The following is a 25,089-nucleotide window of genomic DNA, read 5'->3' as shown; positions in this document are numbered from 1 at the left end:
CTTATTGAAATAAAGAAACGTTTTCTTTTTTTCATTGAAGAGATGTTTCACATCTGCTCTCTTTGACACTGAGGATGTCTTTGCTGACATGTATTACATTGTCGCAGCAGCTGTAGTACACATTTCTACCACAGGGTGACGCCACGTATTTATGTTTCTTTTTTTTAAGGAGTTCGATGGGGCAATCCAAAAGCCCATGTATGGGCAACAACGGCTTAGATTATTGCGCAATCACCTCCTAATTAATTCCCGGTTCTTACAAAAACCGCAATGACGGCAAGAGGCAAACATAAACATTGTGACACACAATAATTAATTTTATATCGTTATGTGAATTTTCTTAAATGCTACAACATGTTCTACATAAACTGTTATAGACAGGATGATATGTTATAGACAGGCAAACAGGTCCACGATCTTTCAGCATCAGTAAAAGGTATATTAAAAAAAATAATAATAATGAAATGTTGTGCACAAGTTTTCTCCTGACTTCCCGACTATTATAGAGAATTTGGCATCACGGCGTCGGGAGATTAATTTTGACGTAGTGTCACAACGATTTGACAGGCACGCAGACACATCTAAAAATATCCTGTGACGTTTCGAAGCCGGAAACGGCGCCGCTGCTGTGACACGGACCAAGCGCAGCGCTCGGAGCTCCCGGGTCAACGTCAGGGGTCAAACAACCACCAATATTCAGTGATAAAAACAATATTGATTAATCCATCATGATAGACATGTATACATATGGATATATATATATATATATATATATATATATATATATATATATATATATATATATATATATATATATATATATATATATATATATATATATATATGGATATACATACAACACACTGATGGTTGTAGATTACACATATAGGCTAGAGACAATGCCTTCACAGAAATAGAGGGTTTGCTCAAAGGACGAAGAAACGCCCCATGTTTGTATATGCAAGAAGATTAGTCAACAGGTCCAGTCGTGATACAGTGTTTGCCCCTACATCTATACCAGACATACAGGACCATGGACAGCTCTGTCAGTGCAGTTACTTTAGGCTGCATGTGCGTGCTTACAACCTCCCTTGATCATAAAGCGTGTACTGGATGGGTGTGTCTGCAAACCTAATAATACATACAATGCATGTAATGCACCCAGTAGCTGCTTATTCTTTTGTCGATACAGTTCACATACACTTTGTTTCTGCACAAAAGCAACAAAAACTCCGCTCCATTGTTACTCCTGTCACTGCAGTGTTGCGTTATGTCAACTATGGATAAAGCGCACGGAGAGGATAGACAATCCATAACTGGTAAAAAGCTGTCGATTGAATTGCAGTTTTTAATAACACACTTTGAATTCGCTAGAAATGTTTCGGGCTTCCTCACACACGTTTTCTAACGCACTGCGATGTTGTGCGTAACACCACCCACAAAGGAGGCGTGATGTGTGCGCCCAGCTCGAGTGGTTAGTGTGCGTTAGGCTGTAGGGACTCCCCACGCACCCACGCTGCGCTCAGGATACCTCGGACTGAGGCATTCGCAGAGGTAGCCAGGTCAGACGACCGGACCTTCAAGGCTACACCATGCACTTGCTGCGTGCTGCGTTTCAGCCCCTCAGCGCACCTGGCACGCCGCTCGGCACAGTTTTAAGGCGATCAATTCTCTCTTTCCGTCTGTTTTGCACTCCACATCAGGCTGGCAGCCGAGCAGGTCAATGGGGAGAATACGGTGAAGGGCTCATAACTGCGCCCGTGTCCGCGCATGGAGCAATGGACTGCAGTTCTACTTGAAGAGGCACTCACATGGAGAATCAGGCGAAGTATCTCTCATCGGTGCAGGGGATTGACACCGTGCCGGCACCCCTCGGAGAGATTATGTGGAACAGCACCGAAACGGAGGTAACAAAGGACGGGGGAAAGGATTTGCTGGTGCGTACGCTGACGGGCTGTCTGCTGACCCTGCTCATCATATGGACCCTGCTGGGGAACATCATGGTCTGCTCCGCGGTGCTGCACTTTCGACACCTGCGGACCAAAGTGACCAACATTTTCATCGTCTCCCTGGCTCTATCGGATTTATTCGTGGCCATCCTGGTGATGCCCTGGAAAGCTGTGGCAGAGGTGGCAGGATACTGGCCATTTGGAACTTTCTGTAACGTCTGGGTAGCTTTTGACATTATGTGCTCCACCGCCTCCATCCTCAACCTCTGCATCATCAGCGTGGACAGATACTGGGCTATCTCCAGCCCCTTTCGCTACGAGAGGAAAATGACCCAGCGAGTTGCCTTTGTTATGATTAGCGTAACTTGGACATTGTCTGTGCTCATTTCATTCATACCGGTCCAGCTAAACTGGCACAAAGCCAGCAGTGAAGACCTGGCTGGGACGCACAACTCTTCCACGAGTCTGCAGATAGAGGAAAACTGTGACTCCAGCCTGAGCAGAGAGTACGCTATATCCTCCTCTTTGATAAGTTTCTATATTCCCGTGGCAATTATGATTGTGACTTACACCAGAATATACCGGATTGCACAAATACAAATAAGAAGAATAGCCTCCCTGGAGAGAGCGGCAGAGCACGCGCAAAGTTGCAGGACAAACAGAATAGAGTGCCAACACCACAACACCTTGAAAACGTCGATAAAACGCGAAACCAAAGTGTTCAAAACTCTGTCGGTGATTATGGGTGTCTTTGTGTGTTGCTGGTTACCTTTCTTCATCCTAAACTGCATGGTCCCGTTCTGCGACAGACCGGCCGCTGACCGGAGCGCGGGTCTGCCCTGCGTCAGCGAGACGACTTTCGACGTCTTCGTGTGGTTCGGCTGGACCAACTCCTCCCTGAACCCCATCATTTACGCCTTCAACGCAGAGTTCAGGAAGGCCTTCGCCAGCCTCTTGGGCTGTCGCAACTTCTGCTCCAACACACCCGTGGAAACGGTTAACATCAGCAACGAGCTGGTCTCATACAATCAAGACACCCTCACTCACAAGGAAATCGCGAACGCATATGTCAACATGATCCCCAACGTGGTTGAATGTATCGAGCATGAAGAGACTTTTGACCGGATTTCACAGTTTTCTCACAACAATGAAATCGCCACCGACTCGGTGTGTGACTTGGAGGACTGCGAGGCAGACATCAGTCTGGACGGGATGTCACCGTTCACACCCAATGGATTACACTGACTCCAACGCTGTGTCTCCCCGTGCATTTTTGGATGTACTGATAATACTGTCATCGCTCATTCACCTCCTTTGTCCCAGAAACTGCTCCACACAAGGAGCTCAGGGTCTACTGAGCCGGGCAGCGCCCTTTGCAGCTGATGAGGGATCAAGTGACTTGCTCATGGACACTTCAGCAGGGCGCACGTGTCTCTGTAGCCACCTCGGTCACTCTGCCCCCGCATTGCGTCATGTATGACATGTGATGTTGTTGTCCTGTTGTAAAAAAAAACAAAGTGATGTGTTGGTGTTTATTTACATGACAAGTGAAGTCTGTGTTCGTGTGTTCATAGGTTTCGGTGTCGTTGAAGCTGTTGTTTACCGGAAGGCTTTATTTGGAGCGTCCGCGTCTCATGTCCATCCACTTGGAAGGAAAAAATAAATGTTGGTAGAAACTCCATTGAGGAATCATAATGGGAACCTTTTGCTGCTTAAACAACCAGTATATCCAGTGCCCGCCTCTCCACTGAGTAAGATAACTGAGGGAAGCCTTACAGACAGCGCAGCCAAGATAGTTCTACTCAAATGCAGTCATTTCAGCGCCTTAATTGTTTAAGGATGATTCATGAGACGTGAAAGGAATGTGTTGTACGAAGTTACATGATGCCAAAATGCAGTATTAAAGAGTTTACCCTGCACTGCACCCACCACAGCAACTCCCTCAGCACACCTTTTCTGCACCATAGGCTGTTCAGTTTAATCATCAATGCTCAGATGGCCACAGGCTGTGATGGAGCAAATGGTACAAACAAAACTAATGATTTGAACGTGGGAAAAAAGCCTGTTTATACTGGAATCTCTAATCCAAATCAAAGAATTTTTGACTAGAACCAGACGTTTTTTCTAACAGCTTTTCTGTGACCTTTCATTTATCATTGAGGCCAAAACTATTGAATGGTTCTGCTTTCAAGTCAGCTCTCACTGACCGAGTAACAGAAAGAAAGAATCAGGCTTTCCTGAATTTCCAAAGATTTCAATGTATGAATCAATAACTCCGGCACAATAAGGCTAGCGTCTCATCAAATAGGAATTCTTGCTATAGAAAGCCTAACACACACACACACACACACACACACACACACACACACACACACACACACACACACACGCACGCACACACACACACACACACACACACACACACACACACGCACATACACACACACACACACATGCACACACACACACACACACACACACACACACACACACACACACACACACACACACACACACACACACACACACACACACACACACACATACACAAGGCTATGGGCCAACACAACTGGATGTCATACATCACCTCTCCAACACCTCTCTATATCTTTGTACTGTACAGATGACCTGATCTGAATGTATACTACTGTCCTTTAAACAGTGAAGTGTGTCATCATTTGTCTAATAAAATGCTATCATGCTGAGAGGAACAGAGTGCTCTGGTATCTTCCGTTAAGGTGACATTGGAGTTTATGGGGTTTCACAAAGGGATACACTTTTCAGGGTTGGTTGATTTTCACCTTTAGTCTAACTTTAATTTTACCTTTGCTCAGCAGGAACTTTACTGGCATGCACATCCACCTCTGACCATTGCTCTTTGTGAAGGTTTTTCTTTCGGGCCTTCTACGGACAGTTTGACAGCAGAGTGACAAGAAATGTTGGCAGCGAAACAAAGAGCGAGGGATGATATGCAACAGAGGTCCCCGGTGGACTCGGGCTGGGGACATTATTTTTACGTGGTGTGCATTGTATCGGCTGTTGCTCCTCCAGGCTTCCTCAGAATGACCCGTCTTCCAGGTTCAGACAGCTGATATATTTATTCTGGCAGTGGCAGAGAGGCTTACATCCAGCTGATAAGTGACAGTTGTGCTTGTAGCGTAATAAAAATGGCACACCCAGAAGAAGCAGCAGTGTTCTTCATGGTGGGGTCTCCTTATTTGCCAGCACTCAATTAGTGGCATAATTGTCTTTGAAACAATATGAGTACTTTCATATGGAAACTGAAATAACGTTAATGATAACTCATTCCTGAACTGCCAACAGCATCAGTCAGCTCAGTTTTTCTGCCAGCAGAAAACTACAAAATCCCATCACTGTGTCAGGTCTGAGCATATAGTGGAAATATGAAATTGAAATGCAGCTTTTTGTGAATAAATATCTAAATGAATGCATGTATCTCAACCTATATGCTATATCATTTGCCTAACATTGTTTTTCATTCTGGATGCAGGCTACTTCAATGCTGGGCGCCAAGCTTTTTAGAGTGACAGGTACAAACTGATGCAAAGATTAACAATTCACTGCTTGTCTCAGGGCAAAAAGATGCATTAAGCATTTGTATATTAAACAGTAGAGAATGAAGACAAATAAAGTCTGTGCCACTTGGGCTTCCTGGATACGTAATGTCTGCACACCATAAAGAAGCCATTTGTTGCTGTATGTTAATCTTATAGCACGACAGATAAGATAAATATTACCCACAATATTACTCAATTGTTTTTTTAAAACGGTATGTACTTTGTCTGAGGCAAAGTATTTATGTTAACCCACACACTGCCTTATGCTGGGCAGTGGAGACTCTGCAATCTGGTTGTTTAATATTGGCGCCACATTTTGTACAAGGAGGAAGACTGCATGGAATAAAAAAGACAATATCTTTGGTTAAGCAGCACCGCAACTATTAAAAAAAAAAATAGGTTACTGTGATACACTTTTATAGGAGACTAATGCTAAATAGGTGAAGTTGTATTTTATGTAAAAGTTCCAACACAGCAATGTAAAGAATTATTTCAAGCAAAGCAGAAGTACTCGGCAGAAAACACCCCCTGTGAGTGAATATTACATATAGATTCGTAGTACTGACGCATCAATGCATAATCAGCGTTTATAGATTAACTCAAGGTGAATGACTTGATTGCGATGCCACCACTCTCACTTTGGACTAACCTAAAAAAATTACTCTAATTTGTTACAAGTAAATGTATTAGTTTTTCTCAAATTATATTTTTGATTTGATTGAAACTGGACATTTTGATTAAATTTGAAGTAAAAAAAATACATTCATACAAATTAAAAGTTGTATTTAGTATTGTGTGTCCGAGGAAACTAGTATAACCGTATAATCATTTTCTTTTTCTATATAACCATTTGAATATATATATATATATATATATATATATATATATATATATATATATATATATATATATACTGTTTGGTTTTTATTTTCATTATAGTTTGTGATTAGACCACATAAAATTCATAGGACGCTATAAGTTGCTATGTTATATACTCTTTTTGAATGAGATGTGTTAAATGGTCTCTCCTTTGTTAAGAGCATGCATTGGCAGTATTACCAAATAAGGTAGTGAAACCTCCTCTGTCCAACTCTGGTGACAGGAAAGATAAAAGAGGGGGTAGGAATGCATGTTTTTTGGGGGTGCCTGGCAATTCTGTGCAGGATTAGAGAAGAGAGAAGAGGTGTTTATTCACCAGCTCTAAACTTAACCCTTTCTCTTAGTTATTTAATATGCATCTTTACTAGAAAAGGAGAAAAATCAGATTGGACCTGTCCCAGCCCTTAGGGGTTGGGACAGGTCTCCAGCTTTAGAGTCTGGAAGAAACTTCTGCTATCAGGAGGGGGGTGCCTGGCAATTCTGTGCAGGAGTAGACAAGAGAGAAGAGGTGTTCACTCACCAGCTCTAAAAACTTAACCCTTTCTCTTTGTTACTTGTGACTTTTAAACTGTTTGATTGAATTTAATTTTTTGTATGTAAGATAAACCTTGAATAAAAACTCGGCCTTACCATTCGTAAGGGACTGAAACCAAACCAAAGGTTCTGGTTCTTTAAAACAATGTAAACCCTCTTTCCCTGTCCATCCACCGTGAGATACAGAAGTGACGACTGAATCTACCAAAGAGACTTAAGGTAAGTGTCTTTGGGTGAAGACTTTTGCAGTGTTTGTCATAATGATGAGATGGTGTCAAAATAGGTAGAGAGAAGGTATAGACGATATACGTACTCGCTTGATAAGGGTTGGGAGTAGTTACAGCCTATCGCAGGGGACCTAGAGCGCAAGCTGTAAAACACCCTCGACAAAACCTATAACTTATTTTAAAAATAACACAAAAACCTAACGATTTAGCACGGGGTGAGATAAAAGACCGCAGGCGTTATGCCAATATCGGATGAGGATTGTTATTTCCTCCGGGATCACTAGGATAATTAGCCGACGGAGTGCCACCGAGTTAGGTGCGAGGTCTTGCCTTTCCTACTTTCCCCCTACCCTCCTCTTTCCCTGGCAAGACCACTGTTCACGCTACAGTATAAAGACAATTATTTTACTTTGGTACAACTTAATTTTTTAATTTGGAAAAACCTCATATTTTCTATTACATGAAAGCAAAGATTTTACTTTACACAAAAGTATTTAAAACACTCTAATTTTGTTACACATAAATTTATTAGCTTCTCTCAAATGATATATTTGATTTGGTTGAAACCTAAAATGTTGATTAAATATAAAGTAAAAAAATTACATTCACACCAAGTAAAATAAGTAATTATAAAGACCATAAACCATGTTTGTTTGTTTTACATTAAAACAACTTTATTTTTCAATTTGAAAAAAATAAATATATATATATATATATATATATATTTATATATATATATATATATATATATATATATATATATATATATATATATATATATATATATATATATATATATTCTATTACATACAAGCAACGTTTTTACGTTGGACTTGAAACACTAATTTTATTAATCTTAAATTACATTTCGGTTTTAGTACATTGCAATTAATAATATATTTAATTTAGTCTAAAGGAAAAAAGTTGCTTAATGTAGAAGAATATACATTTTCATGTTGCTTTTCTACAACTTAAAAGGTTTACCATAAACAAACGCAAAATATGCTGGAATATAAAACATTCTTACAATCAGTGTGTAATTTAGTTTAAACTATAACAAAAATATATAGACTTCAAAAGATCTACATAAATCTTAACATGAACAATACGATTACAATATGGCTCCATTTAAACATGACAATTTAAACGCCATTACGGTGTTTTTTTACATCCGTCCTTTAACATGTTAGATTATGTAATAACAAAGAAGGGTAGCACTTTATAATAAGTACACACTATTTAGCATTAGTAAAACATCCTGAATACTTCATTTACAAATGGGGAATCTATCATTCATAAAGTATGAAACCCAAGCTTAATGAAACATTTAGAACTGTGTTTATGAATGAGTTACTAATGAGCATTCATGTTGGAATAATGCTTTAGAAATGATGAATTCATTGTTTGTCATTGCTATACTAATGCTAAATAGTGTGCACTTATTATAAAGTGCTAACAAGGGATAAACCCTTTGTGCATAACAAAGGGTTAAACATGCACAACAATATTTAGAGTTTAAGACTCAGAGTGCACACTCGCCGGGTCATCTTTTTGGCTTCTATCTCCATGAAGATTTTTTGCAGAGCATCAAAAGTGTGTTTGAGTTCACTTGAATAGCTCAAGTTGAGAGCATAAATGAGCCCAAGTACATGGAACATGCATGCGCTACTGATTGCAAACCATTAAGGACCTCTACACCATCGATCAAAACTCCAATGTCGTGTGGCGGCTGGAGGCAATCCTCCTCCTCCCTGAAGACAAACACTGCCATTTTACACTTCTGAAGCTGGGACCAAGCTTCATCCTTCTGAACAACCTGATAAAAGACAAAACACTTATTAAAAAAGTTATTCTGATGAAACCAGTTTCTGATGTACTACCACAGCTCCGACCACTGTGTCCTCGGCGGTGAACAATATATTTTGCTGCCTGTTAAGAGCGACAGAAGTTGTTACAGCTATGAAAAAATCATATCATACGGGAAATTAAAACCGGTATACCGCCCAGCCCTAATTTAATGTTTTCTTTTGTTTGTAGCGTATGTAATTAAAGCAAATTTACTTACTAGATAGTCCTTGATTAGGTTGTCCCCATCTTCCCCAAGGTACACAATCAGGCACTTAAGCAGACACACTCTTTTTAGATTCACCTCAAGGCTCTAGGTGAAAACACAAACACACAAAATTATAAAAACGCAAAATGATGCTGTCCAATTTGAACAATTCACGGTAGACGCAACACTATACAATGCATAAAATGGGCACTTAGGGCTGTTGCGATTAAGGAATTTTCCCTGATTATCGACTCAATAGTGAAAATGCTGAATTATTATTTTTATTTGATATTACTCAGAAGATCCAATTTTAAGTGCTATGTAAATAAACTATTTTAGGTACTAGTATTAGGTACATTGTTGGCTTTTAAATGACAAAGATGACCGTTTTAATAGTAATTAAATACCTAATTATTGTTAAATGCAGATCACAGAAGGGAAATGAGATTCAGACTTTGATTTTTTTTCCAACTCTCGATAATGAAAAAAATAAATCAAATAAAAATGAAATGTGCCACACTCACTTGACATGCGGTTGGATGGTCAATAGCAATATTGCACTTTTTGCAAGACCCTAATAAATAAATATTGCAAAAATAGAAATGTAAAATGAACCTGCCATTAAAATGTAATGTCCACTACATTACAATTTAAATGTTTGAAATTACAGACTACATTCATAAGTATACATTTATGGTAAATTCAAGGCATTCTCTGAAGTGCTGCAATTATATTTTGGGTTTATCGTTCCCATTTAAAAATACATGAAAATGTGGCAGTGCTTCAGTTGTTCACCGCCTTGTTGCTGATCAGTGTTTCAGCCATGATATAAGATGGGAGAGGACAGAAGGAGCTGTAGATCAGGTTGTGATTCACACCTTGCCAAAATGTGATTACACACAAGATGGATGACGACGTTGGAGAAATTTTGATCAAACCTCGAAGATGGATGGATGCACCTCGACACTGCATTTAAAACAGTTGGGCTAATATGCAGGATTTAATCGGTCAGCATTTCTAATACCGGAACATCTGCATGCAAGCTGCTGCTAATCTAATTGAACTGAAACTGGAGTGTTGATGCTAAATATTATTTCATGTAAAACATTTCATCATGCACTAAGGCGTTTTCTGAGCATTCATTGACTAAATGAGTACAAAAAAACGAATAATTTCCAGGGAATTGGTGTTGACTTGCTTTCTGTGTTTGATCCTCGCGTGGAACAGATATGAAAGGTGGTTTGACCTCGATATTCAGCCGTGACAGGAGGGCTGCAGAGGAGGTGGAGGCAGGCTTAGGGGGGTTACACCATCCGTCAGGACACATTCATCATAATCACTGCACACACACACACACACACACACACACACACACACACACACACACACACACACACACACACACACACACACACACACACACACACACACACACACACACACATTTAAAACACATTGATGCACTATTGTAAAAGAGATTTGCTCTGACTCTTTAACAGTACAAATACACTTTTGGGACATTACATTGACTTCCATTAATTTCCTGGAGACTTACAATAACCCTAACCAGTTACCAGTCGTGATACGATCTTATTGCAATTTCAAAAATATACAGTTTCACTGTATTCACAACTATTAACCAGAATATCTTCTAATGTAATGGTAAAATATGTATAACCATATTATGTATAACTATGTGCCCTTGTTGTGAACCTGAAACGTACGTGTCATTTACAGGGAAACGGCTACTGGGCATACACTTCCTCTTATTACCTATAAAGTTCCGACTATGCAATAAACAGGAACTTGTGGTTGAAATGGCTCGCCTTACCCAAAGCGGCCTGTCTCACCTAGGATGCGATCAAAACTGTCTACAAGCAAACTGATAAGCCCTTGTGGGTGCGACGTAGGAGATAACTCGTTGCTGTGTATATAGAGAAGCTTGTGTGATACAATACTTTGAAACACTTACCACAGACTGCTGAACATACAGCTGTTGTAACCTATTTCCTTGAAAGCAAATAAACAAAGACAAAGACAACTCTGATTCCAACAGGGTTTTATTCATTTGCATTACTTACATTCAAGTTCAGCTTGCTCTCCTGATTTTCCACAACACTAATAAGCCTATGGCCAAGTTAATTTGGCTGACTCAATGATATTTAGCTAACATATTTTATATTGTTCAATCCAAAGCATATTAAAACAAATGTAAACCAAAAAATCCTGTTCTAATTATGTAATTATTAATACCTTTTTTTTAAATGTTTTTATACCATTAACGCCCAACGTGACATATATGTAACATTTCAAAACATTTGACACTATTTTGAAAAAAATGTCAGAAATGTGTTCTATGTGGTCTATTTAGTCTGTATTATGTCCTCCACAATTTTCCTTGAAGGAGAAACGGGTTTGGGTTCTTAATAATGTGTATTATTATCATGCACCACCGTGCAGCCACCATTCGTCATTTTAATTGTTTATTATAAGCGGCTTAGAACTATTGTCAGCAAGTTAAACAGGTAATAATTCCCTTTTAAAATATATATTCATGTTCCTATAAAAACATCTGGACTTAAGCAAGTTTCTCACCAAAAACAAGATTTTACAAGATTACATTTGAACGTGGGTCTCCACGGTGGTGTAGCTCCCACCTCACAGCAAGAGGGTCCAGGGCTCAATCCCCGATCCCAAGCGGTGCAGAGTTTGCACGTTCTCCCGGTAGCAGCGTGGGTTCCCTCCTGGTTCTCCAGCTTCCTCCCACAGTCCAGATATGCAGTTTAGGTTGATTGGAGACTCTAAAATGTCCCGTAGGTGCAATGTGAGCGTGAATGGTTGTCTGTCTCTCTGGGCCGTGAGATAAACTAGCCACCTGTCCAGGGTGAACCCAATGTCATCCCTGAATGGGATAAGCAATTTCGATAATGGAATGGAACATTGCTTGAACGCACCACAATATAACACATTATAATACGGGTAGATGAACTCAAGCATTCTGATTGGTTGAGAGTGAGTCACGGGGTGTGTGTGTGTGTGTACTTTATTGAGCCATAATGTACTGTACGCCTGTTTACATTTACCAGAGTGTTCCATATCAGCGCGCACTCAAAATAATAGGTAGATTTTGCGCGACCGTTAGTTTCATTTCAAACAAACATGTTTCGTGTAAACTTTGATATTTTGGGGGGAATGACTTTTGATGAGAATGGCAGCGGTAAATAATGGGGGTGAGGGGAGAGGAGAGCAGATAACGCTCTGAGCGAGCAGACTAATTAGTGGGGAGCGAGTGCGTAAAACCGGAAACTAAGATGAGGAATGAAAAGAGTTTGATCACAAAATCTTGATGATTTCCAGTGAGAGATAATTACCGTCAGTAATTTCCCGACGCAAGGCAAGTTCAGGGTGGAGGATGAATGACACTCAGCCAATCATCCCACAGCAATGTGAATGAATGAGATGGTGCGAGATCTAGCTAGGGTGCTAGGCTAACCAACGTGATGTTCCCAATGCTGTTTGTATGTTGCATAGCAACAGCCACACATACTTTTTTCAATTTTCTTTATCGCTGAAATGCGATACACAAAGTTTGGTGGCTACAACTGGCTGCTGGTCTGCCTGAGGTAGCGCTGGAAGCGGCACTCATTCAGACACAGGTTCGAGCTGCGTGCTCCCACGGATAATATTATGAACCCAGACACGATGGCGTTTGATGTTCCGACGTTTGTGGGAATTCCACAACAAGTATAAAGCAGAACTAGTGGTTATTTCAATGGTGGATGGCGGAAATGGTAACTGTTTTCATGGAGTAAAGTCACGGAAAAGCCGCGCCCCCTTTCCGCTGCGAAAAAGCGAATGACGCGAATTTACCACATAAAGTCGAGCTAGTAAACTCAGGCGAAAAAGCATTGCAAAAAAGCATTCGGAAAATTTGCTTTCGGTGTGAACGCAGCATTACAGATAATAATAAGAGTGAGTTTGCAAATATATTGTGTAAACTTTGGTCATGACTAGTCCCTATGCCTAGGACCATATGCAAACCTACGTCCTTGGATCATTGGTATCGATACAATACTGTCAATGTTTAACCGAAACCTAACCTTGTCCTGACCTAAAACAATTTACCCTAAAATGCAATGATTTGTGTAAAATGCATGTCCCCACAAGGATGGTGAATCCCCACAATGTGGCTGTGTGGGGATTCCACTCACACACAAACACATTCTGTGTTTGTATCACTATCTCTTCTCAATTCTGTGCACACTTCCTTCTTCCATATCTGAAAATGGGTTCAATCATCTGAGGAAAAGCAGAAAGGCAGTTCGGCTTCCTCTTTCCTTCACTTTTCAAAAGAGCAAAGGTGAACATGGTGAGGAACACAGCTGCTAGCTCCTACGAACAGCATGAATGCTGAGTAAATGAACACCTTAATTACTGTAAATCCGGCTTGACCTATATTATCAGATAGTCCACGACTTACTTGGAAGTAACCTCGCTATTTTAGCGTGTCCCGCCCACCACCTCACACACCTACACTTCCAAAAAGTCACTTTACAAAGTGACTTTTTCCAACTATGTCTTTTTAATGATTGCATGTTTTATCCTCGTGATGAATAATACTGTCTGATTGAGGCTTGGTCTTTCGACCTGCATCGTTAAAGAAGATACTTCATATGGATTGAAGTTGTTGTTATAGATCTGTATCAGAGCAGGTCAGCTTTGAAGATCAGACGTTTTGCTTTGAAACTCCTTCTTTCGCCCTCTCCATGCCATCCCGTTGGCTTCCTATCTCTGACGCAGTCTGTAGTGTTGAGTTACTTTCAGTGAGCTTGAATGGAGAGGAAGACGGGTGTTTCTTTCCCCAAAGGGCACTGGTCCAGTCCACATGTTCGGCCCGTGGCACATACTCTCATTTCAGAATAAAACCTTCTGCTCTGTCCTGCTTATGGCGAATGTCTAAATATTCAAAGACAATGTTTTGAGGATTTGTTGCTTTCTTGCATCCTCTTTTTTTCACATCTACGTTTCTTTTTCCCATTAGCTATTTAATAATGGAATATATTATAATATATATATATATATATATATATATATATATATATATATATATATACATATTGTACAGTTGTGTGGGTGAATATTGTTTGCATTAGGGAATAATTTTTATATAATAATAATTGAATTTCTGAAATTATGTCCCTATGTTTCTGCCTTTTGTTTCTCAACAAGCTTAAATATTTGTGACTAAATATGCAACAATTTAAACTAAAGTTTGGAGAAAAAACACATGCTCGTATTATATAACTATTCATTTAGATTTTTTATTTTATTTTTAACAATCCATAACTCAGCTAATCTACTTCTGTTGAAATCAAAGTTTCAGAATCTTTAATCGTCGGGATCGTTCAGCTCAAAAATATATTCTGATCTGTGTGAAGAGGCTCTTTCACTTGCAACACTTCTAACTCTTCAGATAACACAGAAAACTGACAGATAATCATTTCATAATTACAAGATATCATTGTCATATATGAGATAAAGTAGTGGGATTGTTTTTATGTAATTATGAGATGCCAAGTCGTAATCATGAGATGCTCAGCAGGAAATAATGTGATGTGAAGTCATAGTTGCTTGATGTACTGAATATATATATTATAATTGCAAGGAAGTTGTTCTAGAATGTTGTCTTTTTCTTTGATGAACGCAAACAGGACATTCAATTACATTCTATCAGATAAAAAGTAATCACACAGACAATATTGAACAAAGCCGAGGCTGGAAATGGTGTGCCCAAATTGTTCCATCAGAAGCACCACTGAGCAAATCACCTGCACAGACTCTGCATGAGGGCGAAGGCAATGAGGCAAGTGTTATATCAATTTATAGGAAGTATGAAAACATTTACTGCATGAGGTATAAAATGCTCCCCGCTGACCAATGAGAGATATAGAAGAGCGAGGGGGCCTGGATACCTGTAGTACAAAGAGGTTTAACACTTCCCGTGGTTGTAATTCAATCATCTGGGGATGGTGACTCAGCACCCCCCTCCCTGCCATCAGTCAGACAGTGTAACATATTGCTTAATCTGCAGAAAGGTTCATATGATGGGAGTCATGTGCACATTTGTGGCACAGTTGAACAGCTCTGTCGACCCAGACCGATTTCTAATTATGAACTCAGTTATCGCCATTTGATTTCGTTTGCACTGGTTATTGATCTATTAAATTAGTCTTTCATGTCACGGTGGGATTTGAAAACGCTATTTATCAATGAAAATTGACCATGGCAGCATAACTAAATGCCTCCTTGGTTTTTAATCCACTAAATGCCTATTTTTTTGGTCATCTTGGTATATTGCCTTCTCCAGTTGTAGCCTCTGCATGTCTGCATCCTAAAGAGGTGTGAGGTCAGCTGTCATCTTGTCCAAGGGAGTGACTTTGTCAGGCAGGTCATTGTCTTCGGGTTGAAAGCAGACAAACATGACGGTGTTTTCTTGAAATGAGACGATGACAAATGTGACAACAATTACTGCCGTAAAGCAACATGATTCATTATCATAACATCTATTATTCTGGTGCAGAATTGTTTGTGTCGTTGTCTCTCACGGGTCTACTTTCACCCTGTGATGATGGAGCGAGTAGATTTATGAGCAGAGAGGACTGAGACTTTGTTACAGCTGCTTTGGAAAGACCAAACTCAGAGCTCTGCAGAGAGAGTCTTGGAAGGTCATTGATTTAGTAAAACAATATGGTAGTTTCCATAATGATTATGCTTGGCTGCAGTTAATAAATGAACTATCGGTTTACAAGTTTAGAAAAAAAAAAATATTTTAACTTAACTTGACTTAACTTTTATTTAAGTACAAAATACAAATACATTTTTACAACTTTATTGTTAAAATATTTCATGATAAGACATAGCAAACAGTTTGGTTTGGTTTAGGGCTTCTGAAAGCTGAAAACCCCATGTATTCCAAAGAGTAAAACATGCATATCTTTGACAAATAGACCGTCTTCCTGCGCCTGCATGGACCTGTATGGCTCAATGACCATAGATGAAACATTTGTGGATAACAGTAAGGATGTTTGCTGGGTTCGTAACCGTTTTTATTTGTTCCGGCTCTAACGTCTTGCTTCGGTCTCTCGGTCTCTCTCGAGCATCTTGCCTACCCCTGCTTATGTTGGAAACAAACACAATTAGTACAGCTGAGGCCAATCAGGCCTCTTCCATGCATCGTCCCCTGAGGCACCCACAACCACACCCCTCTACAGCTAAGCTCAACCACGCTCCCGCCACCACAGACATTTAACATGAATCATTCAAGTTTAAATAATAGCCTAAACTTGAAGGATGATGCTGCACATTAGGGGGAAGAGTTCAACTTGTGTAAATGTTTTGATGTAATACATTTCTGTTTTGTTAATTCGTTATCACATCATAAGACTTCATGTCACGACTGAGAGTAATTATTATTCATGTATGGCTTATTTGGCAGAAGCTGGGACGGAGTGCCATGCTGACCTTTTTTAATCTTTCATACTGCTTGGGTTTGACCCAGCACAGAACGAAGAGAGCAGGTTATTGTCAAGAATAATAATTAATAATTATAATAATAATAATTGCAGTCCTGTATAAAGGATAGGCAAGTTTTCAACCCTGCTTGTCTTGTCTCCAGAAGCTTCAGAATCCCTGTCTCCTTCAATATGTGACCCTCAGTGACGAGGTGAACAGATGCTGCTTTACATGTTGTCTTCATTCTGTATTCTGTGCATCCGCAAGAGAGTCTCAGTAGCTTTTGTGCTGGACCTCAGCTTTACGGCGTCTAACGATTATGAAGAATCAGAACAACAAGAACACGACTACGCTCATCCTTCAGAGATGTATAGAGAGATTGCGGGAACAGCCATCGTGTCAAAAACCTCCATTATCATGTTCTCCAAACACCATTCAGGCACTGATTGTTTAGATCGATGTCTTCTAATCAAAAGGCTAATTAGTCTGCCGTCTATGGTGTCTGCCTGCATGCAATTATAATCTGAGATATTTTCCTGCCAGTTTATAATTGCCATTCAGTCCCACAGGACCACTTTTGAAGAAGTCATTGTTGTATCAGGTACCAACTCAACCGAGCATGCAATTTATATGCGGGAGGTTGACAATCACACTGTATCCGGTCTCCTCTGGTCCCCATAGCGATCGGCTAATTGCTATGAAGTTATGATCGACTGACAAACAACTCAACATTGCTTGATGGAATTTCATTATATAACTGAATTCTTCATTTGTCTTGAAGGGCGAGTTACACAATATGATATACCATCCAGCAGACAAGCAAACAATCACATGTTAACTAATTTCTTTAATAATGTGGAAGATGTTATGCAATGTGGAAAACAATTGTCTCACTCGTCTTTGGGGAATTCAATCCCAAACAAATTAGCATTGTTGGAAAAAGATACCCTACAATTCCTTTCTCTGTCCTTATCTGAAGACCAAATAGTTGAAACTGGTCTCTGGAGGACAAAGGTGCAGTTCTTCAACCAACCTCATTGTCAGAGAAAGTGACAGGCTGTGTTGAAAGTCCTTGCAACACCTCTAGGAATATGACAAAGGCAGCAGGTAGAAAGAGTAGACTATATTTTTTATAGTTGCTGAATATAAATAATGAATTTGGTCCTTCAGCTAGGGAGCAAATTAAATGGGGAATCATTGTTGGAAAATCCCCTCTTTCTCAGACCGTGTCATCTTTTGAAGCAGCAGCAGCAAGGTGGTGGAGGAGGACGGAGGGTGGAGGCGGTGTGTAACGGAATCTGTGGTACTGTGGCAAGCCCTCTAGCATTTAATAGTAGAGGTCAGAGCAATTTTTGATATCAACGATTGCTTTTTGACTAGCTAGAATTCCAAGCTTACATATCCCAAATGTAGTTGTAACTATACACGATAGTTACAATTAATTTGTCACAAGTCAAAATGATAATTATTGAAATCCACAATTAATTTCTTACATGTAGAAATGCTAATTGTAGATATTTGTAACTTCATTACACTTTACCATTGACTATTCAAAGTCGATTTCATATATTTTGTATAATATATATAATAACTATATATGATTCAATTTTGACAGGCTATATTTCCAAGTCGACATATCCATAATGTCGATGGTTGCAATTCTGAGTAAGTTACAGCGAGTCGGTCGTTATTACAAAATGAACACCGACTGGTTGAGCAAGACCCAGAGCCAAAGATATCAGAAGGGGACTTCTAGATTTTAAAAATTAAATTCTGACCAGTCACAATTCAATTATTGATATTCCATCTTGGAATTATGACTACAAACAATGTAATTTCAGATATCTAGAATTGCATTTCAGATATCTGAAATACAATTTTGACACGTGAAAATGTAATTTCCACTATAATCAAAAATAAGTCCCTACCAGTCAGCCCCGCTGATTACATGTTAAAAAGCTTGCCACAGTGGTGCAGTGCTGTCTCATTGAGTGACCTGTGACGACACAGGGAGACAGCCATGTTTTATCAGTGGCAGGTAGGTGGGCAGTGGCGAGCGCTTTGCTGTCTTCTGAAACCGAGGAATCGGGTTGCAAGCCCTGTCGACTGACACAGCAGCAGATATCTATGCGTGTGTGTGACTGTGGGGAGTTGGGGGAGTGCAAGTGTGTGCCTTGGTTTGCTCAGAGAGAATAAGGGCAGTCAAAGGCGATGCAGGGTTCATGCAGCAGCAGAGGCAGGAGCTCTGGCTGTGCTGCTCGCCTGCTGCTGGCCTTCAGTCAGCTCACCAAAGATTTAGAGACACAGGAAACAGGGAACAGGGCTCTCCGTGCACCTCCAAGCATGCGGCTGAATACGGTGCATGCAAGGGAACTGGGACTGATTGATTTGCCTCCTTACCTTTCCTTGCCTTCCCGTATGAAATATTCCAACTCTGCTGCTATAGAAGTGCATTTAAGAACAATGCAAGCAGTGGTTGAGCACTCTTTTTAAAGTGGCTAATCAATATTTTCCTGACAACAAATGGATTAAATAATTATGTGTGATTTGATGAGAATTATCACCGACTGCTGTTCCCATCAGTAACACACTTATCAGTTTGGGTTCACTCTCAACGCTTTCGCAGCACTCTTTTCAGTGGAAAAGCTTCTAAAACTCAGTGCACGTAACCTGCACAGTCCTGAACAGCATACAGACGTGGTTAGGGATTAGCGAAGGAACATTTTGAGGCTATAGAAACAGATATTTCCAAAAGGAGTTGATCAAAACAGAGCTCGAAGGAGAGAATCCAAATGAATGCTAATGCTGCTCCTTGTCTGCTGGATGTGTACTTATAGAAAACAGCTAATAAATTTGTCACATCACATTTAAAGGTGATAGTATTTCAGTGTTATGTTCACAGCTTGTTTGAATACAATTTCAAGGTATTCATTACTGTTTTTGATTGTACTTATTTTTTACTTTCATATAAATATTTTACACATACCTAACTTGTAAAGTACATTGCATGGTTGAAGATTAAACCCTGTTATTCCCTATCTTATTGGCTAGTGAGTGACTCCTTTACAATTTGTTTGAGTGGTGAACAGTTCCACCAAAGAGTGACTTCTCATCTAGACTTCTGAAATATTTTCATTTAAATAACAGTTTAAGGTCCAACTCTGCAATACTTCCCTCCAAAACATTTGTTTCCCTCTTTCGTGACCCATCAATCATCTCAGATTTATGGTGTGACCCTTGAAGGGATGGAAACCGCTGGACTAAACTACTTAACTGTATATAAAGAAGTTAAAACGAGCTCCACCTCTAGCAGCTACAACAGTACAATTATGCTTGATACATCAGTATTTAAACAATCTAATACTATTAATACATTATATCACACATATTACACATAAAGTGGCTCTGCTGGAAATCCTTGATGGAATTATTTAGAGATTTAAATTAATAATAGGCTCTGATAGATCTTCTACTTCTACAGGGAAAACAATCAGCTTCAGGGTAACATAAGAGAAGAATATGTCAAAAGCAACAGTGAAGGAAAAAAAAAATATAAAAAGATATAAGATGGAAATAAGATTTGAAAGAACCGTTCCACTTTTCCGAAAAGCTCCATCTTTCTCATCTGTGCCACGATACAGATTGCACACTAAGCCGTGCAAAGAATTTATTTGGAAAGTGGAGCTTGATATTACTTTGCCACAGTGCAGTGTTTCCATCAAGCTGCCAAGTGGATGTAATGTTAACTATATAAATGTGACAACGAGAAATGTAAGGCAGAAGCAAAAACACTCCAAGAGCACCAGAAACAAACGCACACGTCCACTTATCAAAGACAATCAATTGATTCAGAAATTGTTCTATCTTGTCAGATAATGTTGAACGTGACTTTTATTCAGAGACAAATACAAAAACGAGGATGTTAATAGGCACCAAATAAATGAGAGTCAGCTCAGTTTTGACATTTGTTTGAGATTATGTTTCACAAAGAAACACAAGGATTTCTGATGACAAATTTTTAACTGAGACTAGAGTGCGACAATTCCAGTCAGTGCACTGGTCTCAATATTCTACCAGCAAAAAATTGTATCAGAAATAGAAATGCATGTGCAGGGATGGTGTCGTATTAAAATTCTCAGGGCTCCTTCACTCGCAGCAGTACCTGATGGTCTCAAGTTTCAGGAACTGCTGCATGTCAAACTAGCTTTGGGGGATTACAGTCTGCTTTCAAAGATAACAAACAAACGACTGACAGACGTCAGCAAAATGAAGACATATACATTACTTAAACAGATATCTACATATGAAGTACATCTGTTTATGTAATTAAGACAGTAATACTTGGCATTTACAGAGTTTGATGTTTTTTCTTTGCCTTTCTAAAACCAAATGCGCAAGAACAAACATGTATGAAATATATTATAATAATTCAAATCCAATACATGTAATGTTTGCTGTACTAGCCTAAAAAAAGGCCTACTCTTCAAAATGTCTATACTTATCTTTTTTGTTAATGCAGGACTTTTATTTGTTACCGAGTATTTCTATACTGTAGTATTGCTACTTTTACTTAAAGCTACAATAAGGAATACATTTTTTATTTTATTTTGGTGGTGCCTGTGTGAGTCCTTTTAGAAAACGTCTTATTCTACTGCATCAGGATCTAACAGTCTGCTCCGGGAAGTCCTGGTTCTGGTTCTTCTCTGCCTCCCTTCCCACCAGTGGACCCAGTAATACAGGCTGAGCCTCCAGCAGCGCTGTTGGCTCCCAGCAGGGGGCCGGCGGGGAAGAGAGGCGAAACTCTGGTGCCAGGAAAGGTGCATCTGGGTCTGTCCACGGTGGGCTAGTTGCTGACACTGTATATTAAACAATTGTTTTTATTGAAATATTAAAAGGGGTTTATTTCTACCCACAGTTTTTTAGAGTTTAGTCTCAGTCGTTAAGCACAATATTGTGTATACAGGAATTAAATGTCTTTTGAAGACCGCTTTGGTAAAACTGCCGTAAACTTTGTCAGCCAGAAAGGGTGTTTTAATCTAAGATATGTAGCTAACCTTAGCTTAATTAGATAGCTACAGCAGTCGCCTCCATACAACTTGCCTGCTTTTGCTGCCTCTGGACGGAAATCTTGGACCCCATCAATGTTTCACAATATGTAGAATTTCAAGTAGTAAATCTGCCAATGTTAACGTTGCAAACGGCATTTGTGCAAAATTGGAACACTTGAGAGATGAAGCTGTAATAAGTAAGGGACCGTGCTTAGCTAACAGTCAATATTTGTTGTCCTCATTCACAAGATCTTTATCCTGTCTCGCCCACGACACAGGAGTGAAACCTGAAACCTCACCAGTGAATGCTTTTGACAAGAAATCTATTCACTTTACTTTCCTGAGGGTCGAAGCGTTTTTCTGCCTAAACATTTGACAAATAAACAAACCTTGTCGCTTCTTCCATTGTAGGTCTGTTGAAAACATAATACTACTTGTTTCATCTCGGTACCCAGAGACCGTTTGCATCTCTTTACTTCAACTCTCTGTACGTGGGAGTCAGTCGTTCTCACCAGAACAAAAGATCACCCTCTCAAGATTTTTTTGTTTAAAAATCATTGTACGAATCGGCACTATATTCTATCTTTGATTTCTTCATCACCACCATTGATCCAACTCCAAGTGTCAGATACTCTGCCATGTCTTCTGCCATGTCAATGTGAGTCTCATCATCATTTGTCCATTAATTTATCTTTATATTGCATATTCAGCTTTTCTCACACAACATTCGGTCAACATTAGCTGTTTTTAATTGTTCTTTATAAATAAATAAATTTGACAAGTCAAGCGGATTTCACTCTTTATTCTCCCATCAATTAAACTATCTGTCTATACTGGATATCTGGTCAGCTGTCAATTTCTGGCATGAGATTCATTCTGAATTATTTGAAGTGAAATGCCTGATTGGTTTTGCCATTTATATTATGTTAAATCCTTTTTTTATTGATCGCAGGCCTCCTGATTTAATAGCTGACTTGCTGCAGAGTGTGACAATGTCCCAATGTACTGTACATCGGTATTTAAGGAATATGTCGACATTTTGAAAACTATTGTTCCTACTGAGAGTTGGATAATAATACCAAAGCCACTCTCATGTCTCTAATATGAAGCTGAGGTCACAAGACAGCTTAGCTTGTTAGCATAGAGGGGACCGGACAGAGACACAGCACATGGTGGAAACAGCTAATCTGCTGCAGAGTATGACGCTTAATATATTTGTTTCATAATAAAAAACTGAATATAAAAGCAACAAGTTGTCTTTTTAATACTGGCCTGTTGTTTTGTACCAGAAACACTTGCCTCCCAGGAAATCAGCGGATTGTCATGTGATACAGCATTAATCTCTGAAACCTGTCTTGAACAGGAGCTTGAATTTCAATGTGACCCTGAACCTTTACGTTATTGATCAAGATCTTCTCATCCGAGAAATAGAACAGACTATTTTTCCCGAGTGGATTTAGCAGCAAGTGATACTTTAAATGTCTTCTTCCAGCGGATACACTTCAATATCGTGTTCACATACATGCTGCCTTTCTGACAGTTTGAGTTATTTTTGCTTTCCAAAAGCTTTTTTTTGTCTGCATCCTCCAAGCATTCAAGGTGTCTTGTTTTTCCATATCTTTGTACATTTCTTTGACATTGGATACTTTGATAATCTTTGAGACTTTGATTATTTCAATCCCCTGTGGATTGTGTTGTCTTTGATCTACGGGAAACAATCTCTTATGCTTTACCAGGGTTTTTGATATTCAGTGATTTTTGTTCCACAATCTGCTATAAAACTCAAACAAAGGCCCACAAACAAAGATAACCCCTTTCTATCTTACAGTTGAGATCGATCAATTACTACGTCCCGACTCATTTACTAAATCCAACCCACTGGTTGACGGTAAAACTACTTTTTCTTTAAGTTTGCTTAGAGTTTTTTCTGCTTTAGTAAAATCATTAAGTGGCTGTATGACATTGCCTGCTATGTAAACTGTAATTAGGGAAACTCATGTCCTCTGTAGCAATTCCCCAGAAACACACTTCGGCTGCACAGTGAACTAACATGACACCATCCTCTGTGTGTGTGTGTGTGTGTGTGTGTGTGTGTGTGTGTGTGTGTGTGTGTGTGTGTGTGTGTGTGTGTGTGTATGTGTGTGTGTGTGTGTGTGTGTGTGTGTGTGTGTGTGTGTGTGTGTGTGTGTGTGTGTGTGTGTGTGTGTAAGTAAGATAGAGAGAGAGAGAGAGAGAGAGAGAGAGAAAGAGAGAGAGCTTCAATTCAAGCGTGCATGCACTGTTTGTGTCAACACTGAACAGATCTTGTTTCCTGCAGCCTGTAATTAGATGAAGACTGACCCACTGTACAACAGTGACTAATGTTTTCCAGAGCATCGGCGACAACACAAGCATCCGTCCCAAGGAACTAGGCATGATTTAAATGTAGTGTGTGGGACTAGCATCACGGTATCGCGAACATTTCATGGCCCTGGCACATTATTCACCACTGATGAAGTTGAGTGTTATGTCAGCTCACGGTGTACTGCATGAATATGTGCTGTCTTAAAGGAGTAGTTAGACACTTTGGGAAATAGACTTATTCACTTTTTTTCCTTTATTGATTGCGCTGACGGCATGGCTCGGGCTCAGGTTCAGAATAAAGATTACTGTCGTAAAACTTTGGATATCATGTAATCTGTCTGTATATATATAACTTTATATTGTAGAGGGAGTTGCTAGTGTAACTACAATAAGTCACCAAGGAATAGTTGCAGCATCACAACACCACGAATTGTAGTCTAATTATATTCTGTAGAGAGTCAGATGAGAACATTGACACCACTCGATTGTCCGTCTGTTAAAAAGCTACAGAAATAACACAGGTGGCTTATTTTAGCATAAATATCTCAAGCTGTTGAAATATTTCTTTAAAAAACGTTTTTAAAAAGTCTACCATTGTTGATTAGAAGATACAACTATGGATTCAGAATCTTTATTAATTTACTAATTAGATTTACTTTGACTAGTACTGTACTTTTTTTAGATTTTCCACAATATACTATTACTTCACTACATTTCAGAGGGAATATTTTACTTGTTTTAAGATGAAACCACCAGAAAAGTATAGTAAAGTATATCCAATTAGCTGCACCTTGATCAACGACAAGATTACTGCTGACATGTAAATATAGAAATAATGATGTTCCAGTAACATAACATTGATAATGAGTATCTTTATTTTTGATAAAGTAAATAATTGTAGTCACTAATACGTGTATACTTTTCCTTTGATGCATGTTTGTATTGGATTGTTCTCACAGTGTAGTG

At 39.3% G+C, this 25,089-nt stretch overlaps 1 protein-coding gene across 1 annotated transcript; it reads left to right on the top strand.

Moving 5' to 3' along the window:
* Positions 1-1,770: 1,770 nt before the first annotated feature.
* drd5a (dopamine receptor D5a) lies at positions 1,771-3,194 on the top strand (the record flags this gene model as incomplete). The annotated part of the gene is given in 2 exon segments (XM_079218852.1): positions 1,771-1,803; positions 1,806-3,194. Coding segments are annotated over 2 exon segments (1,422 nt in total).
* Positions 3,195-25,089: the final 21,895 nt, after the last annotated feature.

Source organism: Taurulus bubalis (genome assembly GCF_910589615.1).
Source record: "Taurulus bubalis genome assembly, chromosome: 5".
Taxonomy (NCBI): Eukaryota; Metazoa; Chordata; class Actinopteri; order Perciformes; family Cottidae; genus Taurulus; species Taurulus bubalis.
Note: the sequence above shows the minus strand (reverse complement) of the source record. Positions and strands in the feature narration are given on the sequence as shown.